Source organism: Filicampus tigris, chromosome 17 (genome assembly GCF_054856515.1).
Source record: "Filicampus tigris isolate MCC_2025a chromosome 17, RoL_Ftig_1.0, whole genome shotgun sequence".
Lineage (NCBI taxonomy): Eukaryota > Metazoa > Chordata > Actinopteri > Syngnathiformes > Syngnathidae > Filicampus > Filicampus tigris.
In genome coordinates, this window is record NC_141233.1 from 5,951,688 (window position 1) to 5,966,386 (window position 14,699).

The 14,699-nt window shown below is 44.1% G+C and overlaps 1 protein-coding gene across 6 annotated transcripts in view; it reads left to right on the forward strand.

The window, feature by feature from the left end:
* fryb (furry homolog b (Drosophila)) overlaps window positions 1-14,699 on the forward strand; it is a 41,054-nt gene that overhangs the window by 13,934 nt on the left and 12,421 nt on the right. For 3 of the 6 annotated variants that reach the window (XM_086057509.1, XM_086057511.1, XM_086057510.1), the window contains exons 15-45: window positions 523-827; window positions 1,254-1,361; window positions 1,562-1,802; window positions 2,392-2,556; window positions 2,710-2,796; window positions 2,874-3,133; window positions 3,553-3,742; window positions 3,874-3,998; window positions 4,715-4,772; window positions 4,856-4,947; window positions 5,421-5,593; window positions 6,222-6,382; window positions 6,472-6,582; window positions 6,730-6,884; window positions 7,353-7,452; window positions 7,537-7,708; window positions 7,861-8,123; window positions 8,213-8,359; window positions 8,755-8,923; window positions 9,004-9,094; window positions 9,174-9,256; window positions 9,864-10,014; window positions 10,614-10,717; window positions 11,175-11,266; window positions 11,447-11,540; window positions 11,616-11,835; window positions 12,996-13,117; window positions 13,432-13,619; window positions 13,699-13,793; window positions 13,940-14,138; window positions 14,217-14,438. In XM_086057509.1, the coding sequence (XP_085913635.1) occupies window positions 523-827; window positions 1,254-1,361; window positions 1,562-1,802; window positions 2,392-2,556; window positions 2,710-2,796; window positions 2,874-3,133; window positions 3,553-3,742; window positions 3,874-3,998; window positions 4,715-4,772; window positions 4,856-4,947; window positions 5,421-5,593; window positions 6,222-6,382; window positions 6,472-6,582; window positions 6,730-6,884; window positions 7,353-7,452; window positions 7,537-7,708; window positions 7,861-8,123; window positions 8,213-8,359; window positions 8,755-8,923; window positions 9,004-9,094; window positions 9,174-9,256; window positions 9,864-10,014; window positions 10,614-10,717; window positions 11,175-11,266; window positions 11,447-11,540; window positions 11,616-11,835; window positions 12,996-13,117; window positions 13,432-13,619; window positions 13,699-13,793; window positions 13,940-14,138; window positions 14,217-14,438 (4,743 nt within the window). Of the gene's footprint in view, window positions 1-522; window positions 828-1,253; window positions 1,362-1,561; window positions 1,803-2,391; window positions 2,557-2,709; window positions 2,797-2,873; window positions 3,134-3,552; window positions 3,743-3,873; window positions 3,999-4,714; window positions 4,773-4,855; window positions 4,948-5,420; window positions 5,594-6,221; window positions 6,383-6,471; window positions 6,583-6,729; window positions 6,885-7,352; window positions 7,453-7,536; window positions 7,709-7,860; window positions 8,124-8,212; window positions 8,360-8,754; window positions 8,924-9,003; window positions 9,095-9,173; window positions 9,257-9,863; window positions 10,015-10,613; window positions 10,718-11,174; window positions 11,267-11,446; window positions 11,541-11,615; window positions 11,836-12,965; window positions 13,118-13,431; window positions 13,620-13,698; window positions 13,794-13,939; window positions 14,139-14,216; window positions 14,439-14,699 lie in introns of all 6 variants that reach the window. The other 3 variants (XM_086057506.1, XM_086057507.1, XM_086057508.1) reach the window with 2 other exon arrangements.

Here is a 14,699-nt window from a genome sequence, read left to right on the forward strand (position 1 = left end):
GACAGAGAAACTATGTGGTGCTCAATGTAGAACAGAGAGATGATTTTGACGCCTCATTTCATAGGCTTGATGATTTTGAATCATTCAACTTTGACAGGGGTCTGCCTTCGCCCATTGACGGCTGGGATAGGCTCCAGCAACTCCCCGCGACCCTATATAGGATAAGCGGTTTGGAAGATGACATGACATGACTTTGACAGGGTTGTTAACAACGTTCTTCTTGGTGGTGGTTAAAATTCATGACATTTATTTTTACTTCCGGGGACGTTTAAGTATTTAAAACACACTCTGTGGGGTTTTCTAATGTCAAAGAGGTACACAGGCTTGCTGGCTTTATATATTTTGTACTAAAAATAAAACATTTTGGAACATTTTACAGCATGATTCTTTTTTTTTATTGGTTGCCATATCTTTTACAAATGTTACAATAACATCAATAATCATGACCATTTTGCTCCTGATAATTATGTTGTGAAACTGACACGACATTTCTCGTCATGACTTTCCTCTGTTCTATCTCAGCGTATGAACATTGGCCTACGAGCCTTCCTGGTCATCGCAGACGCCCTGCAGCAGAAAGACGGCGAGCCTCCCATGCCCAACACGGGCGCCACGCTGCCCTCGGGCAACTCCTTGAAGAAGAAGAAGACCTACCTCAGCAAGACGCTCACAGAGGAGGAGGCCAAGCTCATAGGCATGTCCTTGTACTACTCGCAGGTGCGCAAGGCCCTGGATAACATCCTCAGGCATCTGGACAAGGAAGTGGGCCGCTGCATGATGCTCACAAGCGCGCAGATGCTAAACAAAGAACCAGAGGACATGATCACGTATGTGGCACGATTATTATATAGTGTGGATAATCTTTGTATTTTATATAGAGGTATTATCCTTTTTTTTTTTTTTTTTTTTTACAATTTATACAGTTGTCTTTTTTTGTTTTACTTTTCTTATATTGAAATAGTAATGGAAAATCCCAGAAATAAAATACAGTGCTACTGTTGATTGTCCCAACATAAGAGTTCATTGTTGCGAGTCACCCTGTTAAAAAAAAAAGAAATAAAATCGCTTGGTCAATTTTTTTGCTTTAAAAGATAATGCCCCTTTGTAACATTAATGGCACATTGTCAAATGCAATTATCATTTCATCCATGTTTAATTAATTTACATTCTAATGAATTATTTAAACATAATAATGAATAATTGTAATGTAGTGTTTTTGTAGCATGTTTCATGTTGCCTTTCATCTTGGACAGGGGTGAAAGGAAGCCTAAAATTGACCTGTTCCGGACGTGTGTCGCCGCCATTCCTCGCATCCTCCCTGACGGCATGTCCAAACCCGAGCTCATTGATCTTCTTTCACGGTGGGCGGACAGTGTGACAGTGCCCAATTGTGATTTCAAGTCTATATCAAATTTTATTTTTGTGATCATTTCCACATATAATTCAAACGAAACAAATCTGCAATTTATTGCACATAAATTGGAAATAAAGTACACAAGCAGTGACAACATGGAACTCCTGCTCTTTTTTTATTTTTCTTCCTTATGTTGTCTTTTCTTAGACTCACAGTGCACATGGACGACGAGCTGCGTCTTATTTCCCAGAACTCCCTTCAGAGCCTCTTGCTGGATTTCTCCGACTGGAGGGAAGACGTGCTCTTCGGTTACACCCACTTCTTGTTGCGTGAGGTCCAAGACACCCAGCAGGGTCTTCAGGACGCGTCTGTAAAGCTCCTGCTGCAGCTGCTCACTCAGTGGAGGCTTGCACTCCAGCTCCAGGGGAAGATGCGAGGTGGCGTGGAGGTTTGTCTTGGAAGCTTCTCCTTCATGTTTCTGCTCTGAACTAAGACTTTTGATACATTTGGAATCAGTCACCCATTCTCTATTCCATAATCACAACACAGTGAACGCTATACTAATATCATTTGTCTAACAAAAGTCCGCTAGCTTAATGCGAAACTCCTACAGATGGATGAAAATTATCATCCAAGTTAGTCTAATAACTGATTAATTACTGTATGTCTATGGTTTTATGAGCTACAATAGTATAATAATAATAATAACAATAATAATAATAATGATAGAGAGCTATTTTTCTTATTAACACGTACAAAAACCTTTTTTGGAGGGGAGGCTGGAACAGATTAATGACATTTCCATTCATTTCAGTGAGAAAAGGTGATTTGAGGTAGTAGTGTTTTCACTTCATCAATCATGGTCACAGAAAAATTAAACTTGTATCACATGACACCACTGTACTCACTAAATATCTGAATAGCACATACAAAATGGCCAACTCACCATATAAGACATCATATAGTACGTAGCTAAGGTGTGATTGGAAACACTGCATTTTTTTTTCATCCATTTTGCCCCCTCGCTTATCTCTCAGGCGAGCCCCAGAATGTCTGAGCGGAGCCCGCACTGCTCGGTGCTCCACGCCGTGGAAGGTCTGGCTTTGCTGCTGCTATGCTCGTGTCAGATAAGCACCAGGAAGCTGGCGGTGGGCGTGCTCAGAGAGATTCGATGCCTGTTCACCGCGCTCGGACACGCCGAGGTACACCGCATACAACGTTATTCACTTAATTTTGTGTCCTTGTTGTTTATTTCTTCCCTCCTTGTTTCCTTTCCTCCTTAATCTTAAAGATATAACTCCTCTTGTGCTGAGTCTTCTTGACTGAATTGAAAAATGTTGCTTTCCATCCTGCAGGATGATGACAAACCCATGATCGAAGTCATGGACCAGCTGAGTCCGGCTGTGATGGACAGCTTCGTCCACGTGGCCATCTCCGACTCAGTACGTAACATTCGGACCACCGCCGTCCTCATCGTCGCCCCCGCAGCATCTCACTCTGAATGCTTTTATCCCTGCAGTCCACTTTACCCATGAGCCACCACGTGGACCTACAGTGGCTAGTGGAGTGGACGGCGCGGCTGGTGAGCAGCTCCTATGACGTAAAGAGTCCCAGCCACGTGTGGATCTTCGCCCAGTGCCTGAAGGACCCCTGGGTGCTGTGCCTGCACATTTTCCTGCGTCAGGAGCACCTGCCAAAGCACTGTGCCGTGGCCCTGGGCTACGCCTGGCCCTACGCCTTCACGCGGGTGCAGCTGCTGCTGCCGCTCGTCGACCCCAAGTAAGTACACACACTGGCGTTGCTTATTGAGCCATGTTTCCAACATGTCCTGTATGCAAGTGAAAAAAAAAGTACAAAAAAGCCATTTGAACATATATTCTTGCACCAGATAGCAAGCTAGTACACAAAGACACAAGTAGGCAAGGAGACAATAAGGGAAAGAGCTTAGGAGGCCTTTCGAGAAGTGGGTAAAGTAACAAGGAGGCTAGTTAGCAAGTAAGGTAAGGAGAATAGGAAAGGAGACAAGTAGTCAAGGAGACAAAGAGATGGTATGAGCAAGTAATGAGAGACAAGTAGCCCAGTATAAGTGAGTAGGTAAGGATCTTTTTCTAGCTTTCCTCGACCCACCAGTTGAGAATCACAGTTCTTAACAACCACATGCTTACGAAAGCGCAACTCTTCATTTCTCGTTCACACAGCAGCCCAGTGAACGCAAAGAAGACCAGCACGGCCAGCTCCAGCGACAACTCCATGTCTCTGTGGCGGAACTACCTCATCCTGTGTCTCGGGGTGGCCAAGCCCAGCATCATGTCGCCGGGACACCTCAGAGCGTCCACACCTGAGATTATGGCCACCACGCCCGACGGCAGCGTCACCTATGACAATAAGGTGCGCGCTTGATCACCATGTGAACCTGGCTTCCCACAATCAGATACTGAGATGTGTACATTTCTTCTCTCGGACTAAACCATAGCAGAGGGTGCCATTTCCATGTTGTTTTCCCTTTTGTGTGGACACAGGTGATAGGCACACCATCAGTCGCCTGGCTACTGAAGCAGCTCGTTCCACTGATGAGAGCAGAGAGTCTGGAGATCACAGAGTCTCTGGTGTTGGGCTTCGGCTGCACAAACGCACTCGTCTTCAGGTATGACGTCCTGTAGGGCTGGGCGGTTAATCCATTTTGTAGACACTTCGATGCTTGGTGCTAGTCAGGATGCTGTTTTTGTTGCTTCCGTAATTCTAAGCACATCTACGCTCATGTGCACTGACAACATATACGACTATTTTCAAAACAACGATTGGGTCATCTGAGGGCTTATCTAGGTGTGCTGATGCAGAATCCTCCACAGCAACAGACTTACTTTGCTCATTGCTACCTAAACCCCTCTACAAGTGAGAGGAGAGGAGAGGAGAGAAGAGGAGAAGCGACAGTAAAACAGGCCAAAATTCCAGATGTCAGGGGTGAGGCAGGGTGAGATACTAGTTGCATACCTACAGTAGGTGTAGTTTAACCAAATGCAAGAGTGTAGAAAGAAGTCTTAAATGGAGATTTAAGCATTTCTAGAGGGATAGTTGCTCTAATTTCAAAAAGCATTCCAGCGTACTGGAGCACAAATGTTCTAGAATCTGCTGACTTCTTTTTAGCTCTCGAGTATCCAAAAGACCAGCATGTCGAGAGCAGGGGAATTAACTCAAAGTAAAACTTGTTTTGAATACTTGTCATTTGTTTTTTTCTAGAAGTAAAGGGGCAGGAGGAATCAGGAATTTAATTTAATGGGAAAAAAAGATGTGATTTTATTTTCAGGGTATATCGCCCAGCCCCACCATGTCTTCCTCTCATCTTGCGGTATCTTTTTCCAGGGAACTCATGGAAGAACTCCATCCACTCATGAAGGAGGCACTGGAACGTCGACCCGAGGTATAAGAAAAAGAGGAAAATCTCGTTACTGTCAGGCTAAGATGACTTCATAATAACCTTTAAAATGTGCATCCATCTTTCAGAACAAGAAGCGACGGGAGAGAAGGGATCTTCTCAGGTTGCAGCTGCTGAGAATCTTTGAACTGTTGGCCAACGCAGGAGTTATCAGTGACAGGTGCAATAAAACTACAACAACCAATACTATGTCTGTATGATATGAAATTATATGTAACCCAATTTGTCCAAGTGTCTGTTTGATTTGTTTTGAGTACTGTGGCTCTTAAGTACACATACCATACCCATATGAGCAAACAGTAACCATGAATCAGCTGCCTTTGGATACTGTGCAACCGAAGTTGATATGCCAATAAAAGGGTGCCATTCCAAATGACACTGACACGTTATCAAACAGAAACCATGTGTCGAATGACTGTCATGGTACGGTATGTGTACTAAAGCGCCACATGTTGAAAGGAAAGATGCCCTTCCTTGTTGTTATCCATGTCAACATTTTGGGCACCCTTCCATTGTGCTATGAGCACTGTAACACATTCCCCAAACCAAATAACATGTTTATTGACACATGGTGACTGTTTGACCTTCAACAGACTATAGCTGTAATAATGACACCTTTACGCCGGTCCACAGCACCAACGGAGCACTGGAGCGAGACTCCATGGCGCTGGGGGCGTTGTTCCTGGAGTACGTGGACCTGACACGGATGCTCCTGGAAGCGGAGAATGAGAAGGAGATGGATGTGCTCAAAGACATCAGAGCTCACTTTAGTGGCATGGTGGCGAACCTCATCCAGTGCGTGCCCGGTGAGTCACACAGTAACACCACAAGTGGATAAATCGTAGTAGTCAAAGGAGTAGTAATAATAGAAGTGTAGTAATAGGAGTCGAAGATGATGAAAAAGAAAAAAGAAGAAGACGGTGTTCACGAAACAGTAGTTTTTATAGCAGTAATACTAATATAAATATTTGTACTATGCACAATAGCAGTATTAGTGTCGTAATAGAAAATTAAATAGTGGTTGTAGTAGAAGTATAAGATAAATAGCACTGGTGAACAATTTAAAAAAAAAAAAATTCTGTTGATTTAAAACTAATTGGCATGCTGATTCCAAAATTCCTGTCTTTTTTTTTTCACGTTCTGCAGCTTACCCCCAGAGAAGCAAATTTCTACAAATTAGCTGTGGTAAGACTGTAGTAAGAGGAGCTGATTATGATTGGGCTCCTCTACAGCTACGTGGTAACTTGTTTGTGCAGTCACCATTAAGGCTCCCAATAAGTCAGTACTATCAATATCTGTAAACAGAAACCTAGCATAGCAGGAATGATGATTACAAGAAAAATAATGGACGGACTGAGTAGTAGTAGTAGTCGTAGTAGTGGTGGAATAAACAGAGTAAATATCTTTAATGCTCTCTGCATGTTGTGTGTGTAGTCCAGCACCGTCGCCTCCTGTTTCCCCAGCAGTCTCTCCGCCATCACCTCTTCATCCTCTTCAGCCAATGGGCCGGGCCCTTCAGCGTCATGTTCACGCCCCTTGACCGCTACAGCGACCGCAACCATCAGATCACTCGCTACCAATACTGTGCTCTCAAGGTCAGCCTAGATGGAAAGAAGACCCCCAATTCTTCTTCCTCCTCTCAATCTCTTTTGGTGGTGCTGACATTTCCGTTTCTCTCGCCAAGGCCATGTCCGCCGTCCTGTGCTGCGGTCCTGTGTTCGACAACGTGGGTTTGTCCACCGACGGCTACCTCTACAAATGGCTGGACAACATCTTGGCCTGCCACGATAAGCGGGTACGTCCGACTAGTACAACAGTAGTGGTGTAGTACTAATAATAATAAAAGAAAAATATCTAGTGGTAGTAGTAGTAGAAGAGGAAGAACTACTAGTGTCACACACACTCCAGATTGTTCCTGACTGCGTGTGTGGTCCTGCCGCAGGTTCACCGTCTGGGCTGCGAAGTGGTGATTCTGCTGCTGGAGCTGAACCCGGACCAGAGCAACCTGTTCAACTGGGCCGTGGACCGCTGCTTCACCGGATCCTACCAGCTGGCATCCGGATGCTTTAAGGCCATCGCTACCGTCTGCGGGAACAGGTACGACTGTCCTTCTGCTCCCAATTGAAATACTGTCATTGATTCAGGACCCCTTTGTTTGATGCTTTTTCAATTATTTGATCATGATTAAGTCATAAAATATATTTAAAAATCTGTTAACCTAATGACATTTGTAATTATTTAATGTAATGATTTAATATAATTTAATAATGAAACCTATTAAAAATGCTGTTGACTTTATGACATTTCAGTCATTAAAATACTTCTTTTTTCATGAATTTAGTGTTTCTTTATTATGTGGGAATTAACATATCATCAAATGTATTTTACTATACTATTTCTTTTTGGAACTGTTTAATAATTTAATGACTTATTCGTTTGATGTCACACAGTCAGTGAAAAAATGTCCATTGATTGCATGATATTTGTAATTTGTAATTACGTATTGACTTGTGTTTCATACAAATTTCTTAAAATTAATTCTAAAAAATTCTGTCGACTGGCTAGGAACTACCCGTGTGACCTGGTGACGCTTCTCAACCTGGTGCTGTTCAAGGCGTCTGACACCAGCAGGGAAATCTACGAGATCTCCATGCAGCTGATGCAGGTGCGTGGGCATTCATTATAATCTGCTGCTTGACGTAACTCTGATACACTGTATATGATATGATATAATGTCGTACATGTCCAGGTGCTGGAATCCAAGCTGTGTGCATACTCTAAGCGCATGGTGGAGCAAAAGCCCGGTAACATCTTGTACGGGACACACGGGCCTCTGCCGCCTCTCTACAGCGTCAACCTGTCGCAGCTCTCCAACCAACTGGCCAGCATGTACCCGGAACTCACGCTGCCTCTCTTCTCTGGTCAGTAATAATCACGCCGCACATGACATAGTAGTGGTGTTGATGCAGTAGGAGAAGTAAAAGAATTAGTTGAAGAACAGGCTCATGGTGCTGACAATATTCTGTGTATCATCTTTGTAACATTTCTTCTGCGTGTATGTTCTGGGGCGCAGAGGTGAGCCAGCGCTTCCCGAGCACCCACTCCAATGGCCGTCAGATCATGCTGTCCTACCTGCTGCCCTGGCTGGGCAACATGGAGCTGGTGGACACGGGCCTCCTGCCGCCCGCCTCCAGCCCTTGCACGCCGGACGAGGAGGTGTCCCGCCGTCCGGCCCAGAGTCTGGCGGGCGTGTCGCTCTTCCTCAGGGGCAACGGCTGGGGCTCACTGCAGGCCACCTCGCTGGTGCTCAACAACCTCATGTTCATGACAGCCAAGGTGGGGCGTGCTGTACTGTACTGTACTGTACTGTGTGTCTGTTCGTCACAGTTTTTAAAAAGGACGTCTGTCCTCGATTGTTCCCGCAGTACGGAGACGAGGTGCCTGGGCCGGAGATGGAGAGCGCTTGGAACGCTTTGGTGTCCAACGAACGCTGGAGCAACAACTTGAGGATCACTCTGCAGTTCCTCATCAGCTTGTGTGGAGTCAGCAGTGACACCACACTCTTGGCTTATGTCAGTAAACTCGCTCCTTTAACACAATATCATGCTCATACCAATTTTCAAAACATAGTTAATGAAGTAGTACTGTCGAAGTAATAGTAGTAGTACCCAAAATTTGCTGATAGGCAATTGTTGTAATAGTGGTTGTGAAAGTAGTAATAAAACTAGTCGAAGTAGTAGTCGTAGTATAAAAAAAATGTAGTAATTAACTTGTGTTATAGTAATAGTAGAATAAACAGTAGAAGAAGAAGAAGAAGCATTCTTAGTAGTAATAGTGCTTATAGCGGTCATAAAATAAGTAGGCGTTGTAGTACAAGTAGTAGTAGTCTTGTAGTAGCAGCAGTAGGAGGAGAAGTAGTACTGGCTGTTGCTGGCTGCCTGCTGATGATCACCGTTTGCGTTTCCAGATCAAGAAGGTGGTGATCTACTTGTGTCGCAACAACACCATCCAGACCATGGAGGAGCTCCTGTTTGAGCTTCAGCAGACCGACCCCGTGAACCCCGTGGTGCTGCACTGCGATAACCCGCCTTTCTACCGATTTGCCGCCAGCAACAAGGCACCCACCTCGCAGACGGGTCAGACCCCGCGCCGCTTTCCTCGCTTTCCTGCGTGACGCTTGGAAATGACACCTGTGTTTGTTTGTGCGTGCGTGTAGGTACCACCTCCAGCAGCAACACGGTGGTGGTGGGACAGGATAACCTGGCAGACACAGATGAAAGCAAAATGGTCAGAGAGAGTGAAGAGCGGTCAGTATTAATTATCGTTTTTTAATTAATTAGCATGTACATATGAGCATGATTATAACGTGTGTTTCGGGGGGGGGAGATGTTACAGCAGGGCCAGGGCGCACAACAGGCTGGAGTCGCGCTACAGCAACAGCTCAGGAGGTTCCTACGAGGATGAGAAAAGTACGTAGTCTGTTTATACAGGGTCAGGCAAAATGATCTGACACATTTGTTGGTTAAATAAAAGGCAAATAAAGTAAAGAAACAAAAAAATGTTTTTATTTTTGAAAAGTACATATAATGCCATTCTGCTTCATTATGTTTTAAAAATTAAATCAGTCAAATGGGATCCATTATTGTCCACACATTGCGTAACATAACATAACATAACATAACACATAACATAACATAATTATAACACAACAAGATCATGTTTCGAGCTGGTACGGGATCATGTCTACCAAGATTGAAGTGCAAACGGAATGTTCGTTGTGTTGCAGTTACAGATTTGTTTGTTTTGATAAAGGTTTCCACAATGAAAGCGCGATGCTCATCAGTCCAATTCATGGCAGTAACTGAAAAAGAAACGAAAAACAATGGCATTATATGGAAAAATGGCATTGTTAGTACTTTTCAAAAATAAAAACACTTTTTTGTTTCCTTACTTTATTTTCCTTTTATTTAACCTACAAATGTGTCGGATCATTTTGCCTGACCCTGTATAAGACCATATACACCCATCAGCCACTTTATTGGGTGCACCAAATTTTAACAGTGTTTTTTCCCCCAGCTGACCCTCTCCCGCCGTACGCCGCCTGGCTGGTGAGCGTCTTGGAGACGAACCGCCCTCAGCCGCTGCCCATGCCCGTCAACGGCGGCTGCTGGGCGCCGCTGGTGGACTACCTGCCCGAGACCATCACGCCCAGGGGACCCCTGCACAGGTACGTCTGGAATGAAACCCGGTCAGATGTTTGTTTCCGCTATGCGCGGAAGGAACGTCGCCGGGCGTTAGCGTTACTCAGGGAGGAAAGCTGCTGTATGCAATCTGTCAAGTTTTGAAAAAATACCAGTGGGGGAGACACCATAAATGAGTGTTATCAAAACTCATTCACTGCCAGACATTTTCAGACCTTCTTATACCCTAACGTTTGAAAAAAATAGAAATAAATTCCTGGGATTGAATGGATGGACTGTGAAAAGACAAATAAATTTGTCTTTGGCAGTGAATGAGTTAAAAATATGCTAGGAAAATGTTTTTCACATATTGGAACATACTTATTTTTTGGAAAACTTGATTTTTAAAAGGGACAGAAGGGCCAAGTCATTTGTACATGTGGGGGGAAAAAGTGATAAAATAGTTTATTTTACTAATAAAAGAATGATTCATCCACATTTTTAAATTACTATTACAATTATAATCTGGTCAATGAGTCATGTATTAGAATGAATATTGGCCGTTAAAAATATATATTTTTACCTAGTGTATAGTTTTGATTTTGTGTTTATTTAATAACTCACATGCGCATGTTTTATTTTTTAGGTGTAACGTTGCCGTCATTTTCATGACTGAAATGGTGGTGGATCACAGTGTGAGGGAAGATTGGGCTTTGCACCTACCCCTGCTGCTGCACGCGCTCTTCTTGGGTACCAACACACAAACACACACATTACATTCCATAATCAATGTAACACCCTCACTGATAAGATAAAACATGGAATGATGCGTTGCGTTGGTATTTGACATTGACGTTTTATGGTTGCATGCCAGCATGCGCTTTAACGCTTCGACGCACAAACACACACGCAGAGACATGCACACATTGTTGGCTGCAGACAAGGACCCAAGAAGAACTAGTCATCTCCTCACTGTTTTGTCATATCACACGCACACACCTGCCGTGTCATTATTTCTGCCAACAAGAGCCCAGGACGCATATTTTTAAAGGAGAAATAGTAAGAAAATTGTGTTTTATGTATGTCTTGTGGGTCTGCCCAGCCCACAATTTCGAAAAATGTGTCACAATATATGGCACGCATGTTCATCAGAACAGAAGCAGTCGGCCATTTTGGATTGTTGAGTGTTTCTCTGTGTTGTCATCAGGCCTGGACCACTACAGGCCAGAGGTGTACGAGCACAGCAAGCGCCTCCTACTGCACCTCCTCATAGCACTATCGTGTAACAACAACTTCCAGGTGAGGGACGGAGGCCTCCACCTCCTCCTCCCTCTCCTCTTCCACCACCTTCTCCTTCTGTACCTCTCTTCCACTTCCCCAAAGTCTTCACCTCCTTCTCCCCCTCTTCCACCCACTCCTTTTATGTTTCTTCTTCTCCCGCCTTGTTTTTCTGATCCTTATATTGCTATCTCATTTCAGGTGATCGCCTCCGTGTTGATGTTGACCAGAGAGAGCAGCGACAACAAGACCCTGACCATCAAATCCAGCTACCACAGCGACCATCAGCACTCAAGTAAGACCCTCGCTGTTCATGCTTGAACCCCTAACCGCTAACTACTAATGGCCCAAACTCTTTTCCCGCGGACAGACGTGCCCGACTTCCTGCGGGAGTCCCAGGCATCACCCATGGTTGACTCAGGCCTCGGCTCCATATCCAACTCGTCCTCTGCCAGCCTGGGGGGCGGCAGCACGGCGGGCAGCGTGGGCAACCTGCCCTTGGTCACACCAGATGACCTGGAGGACCTGGAGGACACGCCCCACGAGGCGGATGAGAAGACCCACAAACTCATCGAGTTCCTCTCCACGAGGTATATGCACATCCCCAGTATCACTTCTCACCAACCATGATCATGGGTCAGTATCACTTCTCACCAACTATATATCATGATCAGAAAATATTTCTTAAGACCCATTTTTTTTCATTGTTTTTTTTTAGAAAATGAGAAAATAAGGACAGCAGAATTAGGTTAATACAACTAGGAAATTAATAAATAATTACATGGTCAATTTGAGTCCGCTGATAGTGTAGTGGTACACACGCCTGAGTTGTGTGCGGGCAGCGTGGGATCGATTCCCGCTCAGTGACAGTGTCTATGTGTGCCCTGCGACTGGCTGGCGACCAGTTCGGGGTGTAGTCTGCCTTCGCCCATTGACGGCTGGGATAGGCTCCAGCAACTCCCCGCGACCCTATATAGGATAAGCGGTTTGGAAGATGACATGACATGACATGGTCAATTTGACCCACAAGTTCAATTTATATTTATTTTTTAAAATGATTTTAAAAGTAATTGAATTTAAAAGGAAGAAATAAAATCAGATGTACAAGTTCAAATCATTTGAAGGGGGGCAATTTGACCCACAACATAATTATTTGCCCTTACTATTATTCAAATATATTCTAAATGATAATTTCATTTTTTAAATTTTGTATTTATTGTTTTTTTTGTTTTATTTTTTTAAAGAACAGAAATACTGTAAGACCAGCAGCATGGGTGGAATTCTGTTTTTTGTTTTGTTTTTGTTTTTTCAAAAATATTATTGTTCAGTTTCACCTGCAATTTAACAAGAGTTATCCAATACATTTCAAATGGTAATTATAATTTTCTTTTTTTTTTTTTTTTTTTAAAGAAGAGGTAAGTTTAGTCAACTCAATTTAAGTTAGTTTTAAGATTTCGTTTTCTAGATTTTGAAAATGATTAATACGACCTGCATTTTTCAATATCAAAAATCCTAAATAGGAATTAAATGAAAGGGGTTTATTAAATTATTTTAAAATGGTAATTACAATTTCTATTTTATAAAGAAAAAATGAAATTCCTATTTTTTTTTAGACACATTTTTGGGGCTGTCAGTTTGACCTGCCATATAACATAACGGGTGTGCATGAAGTGTACCTGATGTAACGTGGTGTGTGGTGCTATCGGTGGCGGGTGTGCAGTGCCTGGAGTACTGTGTTGTTGTTGCTCAGAGCCTTGGGGCCGCTGTGGGTGCACGAGGACATCACGCCAAAAAACCCAAACTCCAAGAGCACCGAGCAGCTCTCCAATTTCTTGCGCCACGTCATCTCCGTCTTCAAGGAGTCCAAGTCTGGTGAGGATGAACGTCTTTTATCTTCAAAACTGCAATACAGCATTCCATTCAAGTTTATGTTTTGAATTACGCATTTAGTAAATATATAATGAAAAGAAGAGAAGAACAAAATGAAGTCAGCAGAACAATTTTTCTTTTTTTTTTAAAGGAAACAGAGTCCACTATGGCTATTCGTATACAAACAATTTTCAATGTTCCATAACATGTCCCCTTTTAACTTTTACAATGGGTCCATGTGACCCGCAAGATCTTTGAGACCCCAACAGTAGAAGCATTTACTAAGGTTATGGACTTGATTTTTTTTTTTTGTGCAGACTTCCACCTGGAGCAGCAGCTGAGCGACGTGGCGCTCCAGACGGCGCTGTGCAGCTCGTCTCGTCACTACGCCGGTCGCTCCTTCCAAATGTTCCGGGCGCTCAAGCAGCCCATCAACAACCACGCCGTGTCTGACCTGGTGTCTCGCCTCGTCGAGGTAGTGGGCGAGCACGGCGACGAGGTGCAGGTGAGGCCACCCCTATGCCAAAGAAACAAAAAACAGACTTGGACCGCTTTTCTTTTTTCACGAGATGTCTTTGTGTCAGGGCTACGTAATGGAGGTTCTGCTCACGTTGGAATCGGTGGTGGTTAACCTGGCAGAGTGTCTGAAAAATAGTGACCTCATGGCGGCGCTAACCAGGTTAACATCTGCTCTTTACATTGTATGAACAAAACTGTATTGATAAAACGCTAACAGGCCAACCATGAGTATGCTAAGTTCCCAAAAGATTGCAACCTGATTATAGAAAGTGCTAACAGTTGTCATGCTATTTGTAATACTTCCAGGACGTCGTCTCCTGACTTTGTGTTGAGCGACAAGCTAATGAACCGGAAGAGCACGGGCCAGCTGAACTTTCCCGGCCCGGGCTTGGCGGGTCTGTCGTCTCAGCGCCACCAGCGCTCCTACTCGGTACCCAAGAAGTTCGGCGAATGCGGCTACCAGTCCAGTGACCCCCCTCGCAGTGCCACCCTCGACCGCATTCAGGCAAGAATTTTTGCCAAATTGTAAAACTTAAAAGTGGGTCAACTTAACAAAGTTTTGTGTACTTGTGTGTTTTGATAGGCTTGCAACAGTCACGGGCTGGCGCGGCTGGGGAGGAGCCCAGGGTCCTGCACGTCTTCAACCACTCGCATCGATCCCAGCGTCCTTTCGGACCCCGCCCACGTGTCGCACCCGTCCTCCATACTGGCCACCGTCTTCTGGGTGGCCGTCTCACTCATGGAGTCGGACTTCGAATTTGAGTACCAGATGTCGCTACGTCTCGTGCACAAGCTCCTGTCCAAGGTTCGAAAATTAATCGACCAGCAACATATCGGGAGGGTTACACTATACGATATTTGGGGATTTGAAATATTATAAAAAAAAGAATAAATGATGCCAGCAGAGGTTTTATCCCATCTTTTTTTTTTTCGTTTAAATGTTCCATTTGACTCTCAACATCAGAGAGGGTCTAAAAGGCTTGTTTGGTAAAAGGAGGCTTGATCCTTATTTAAAAGGCCCATTAAGAACCTGAAATCAATAAAAGGCTCTTCAAATGGCTTCTGA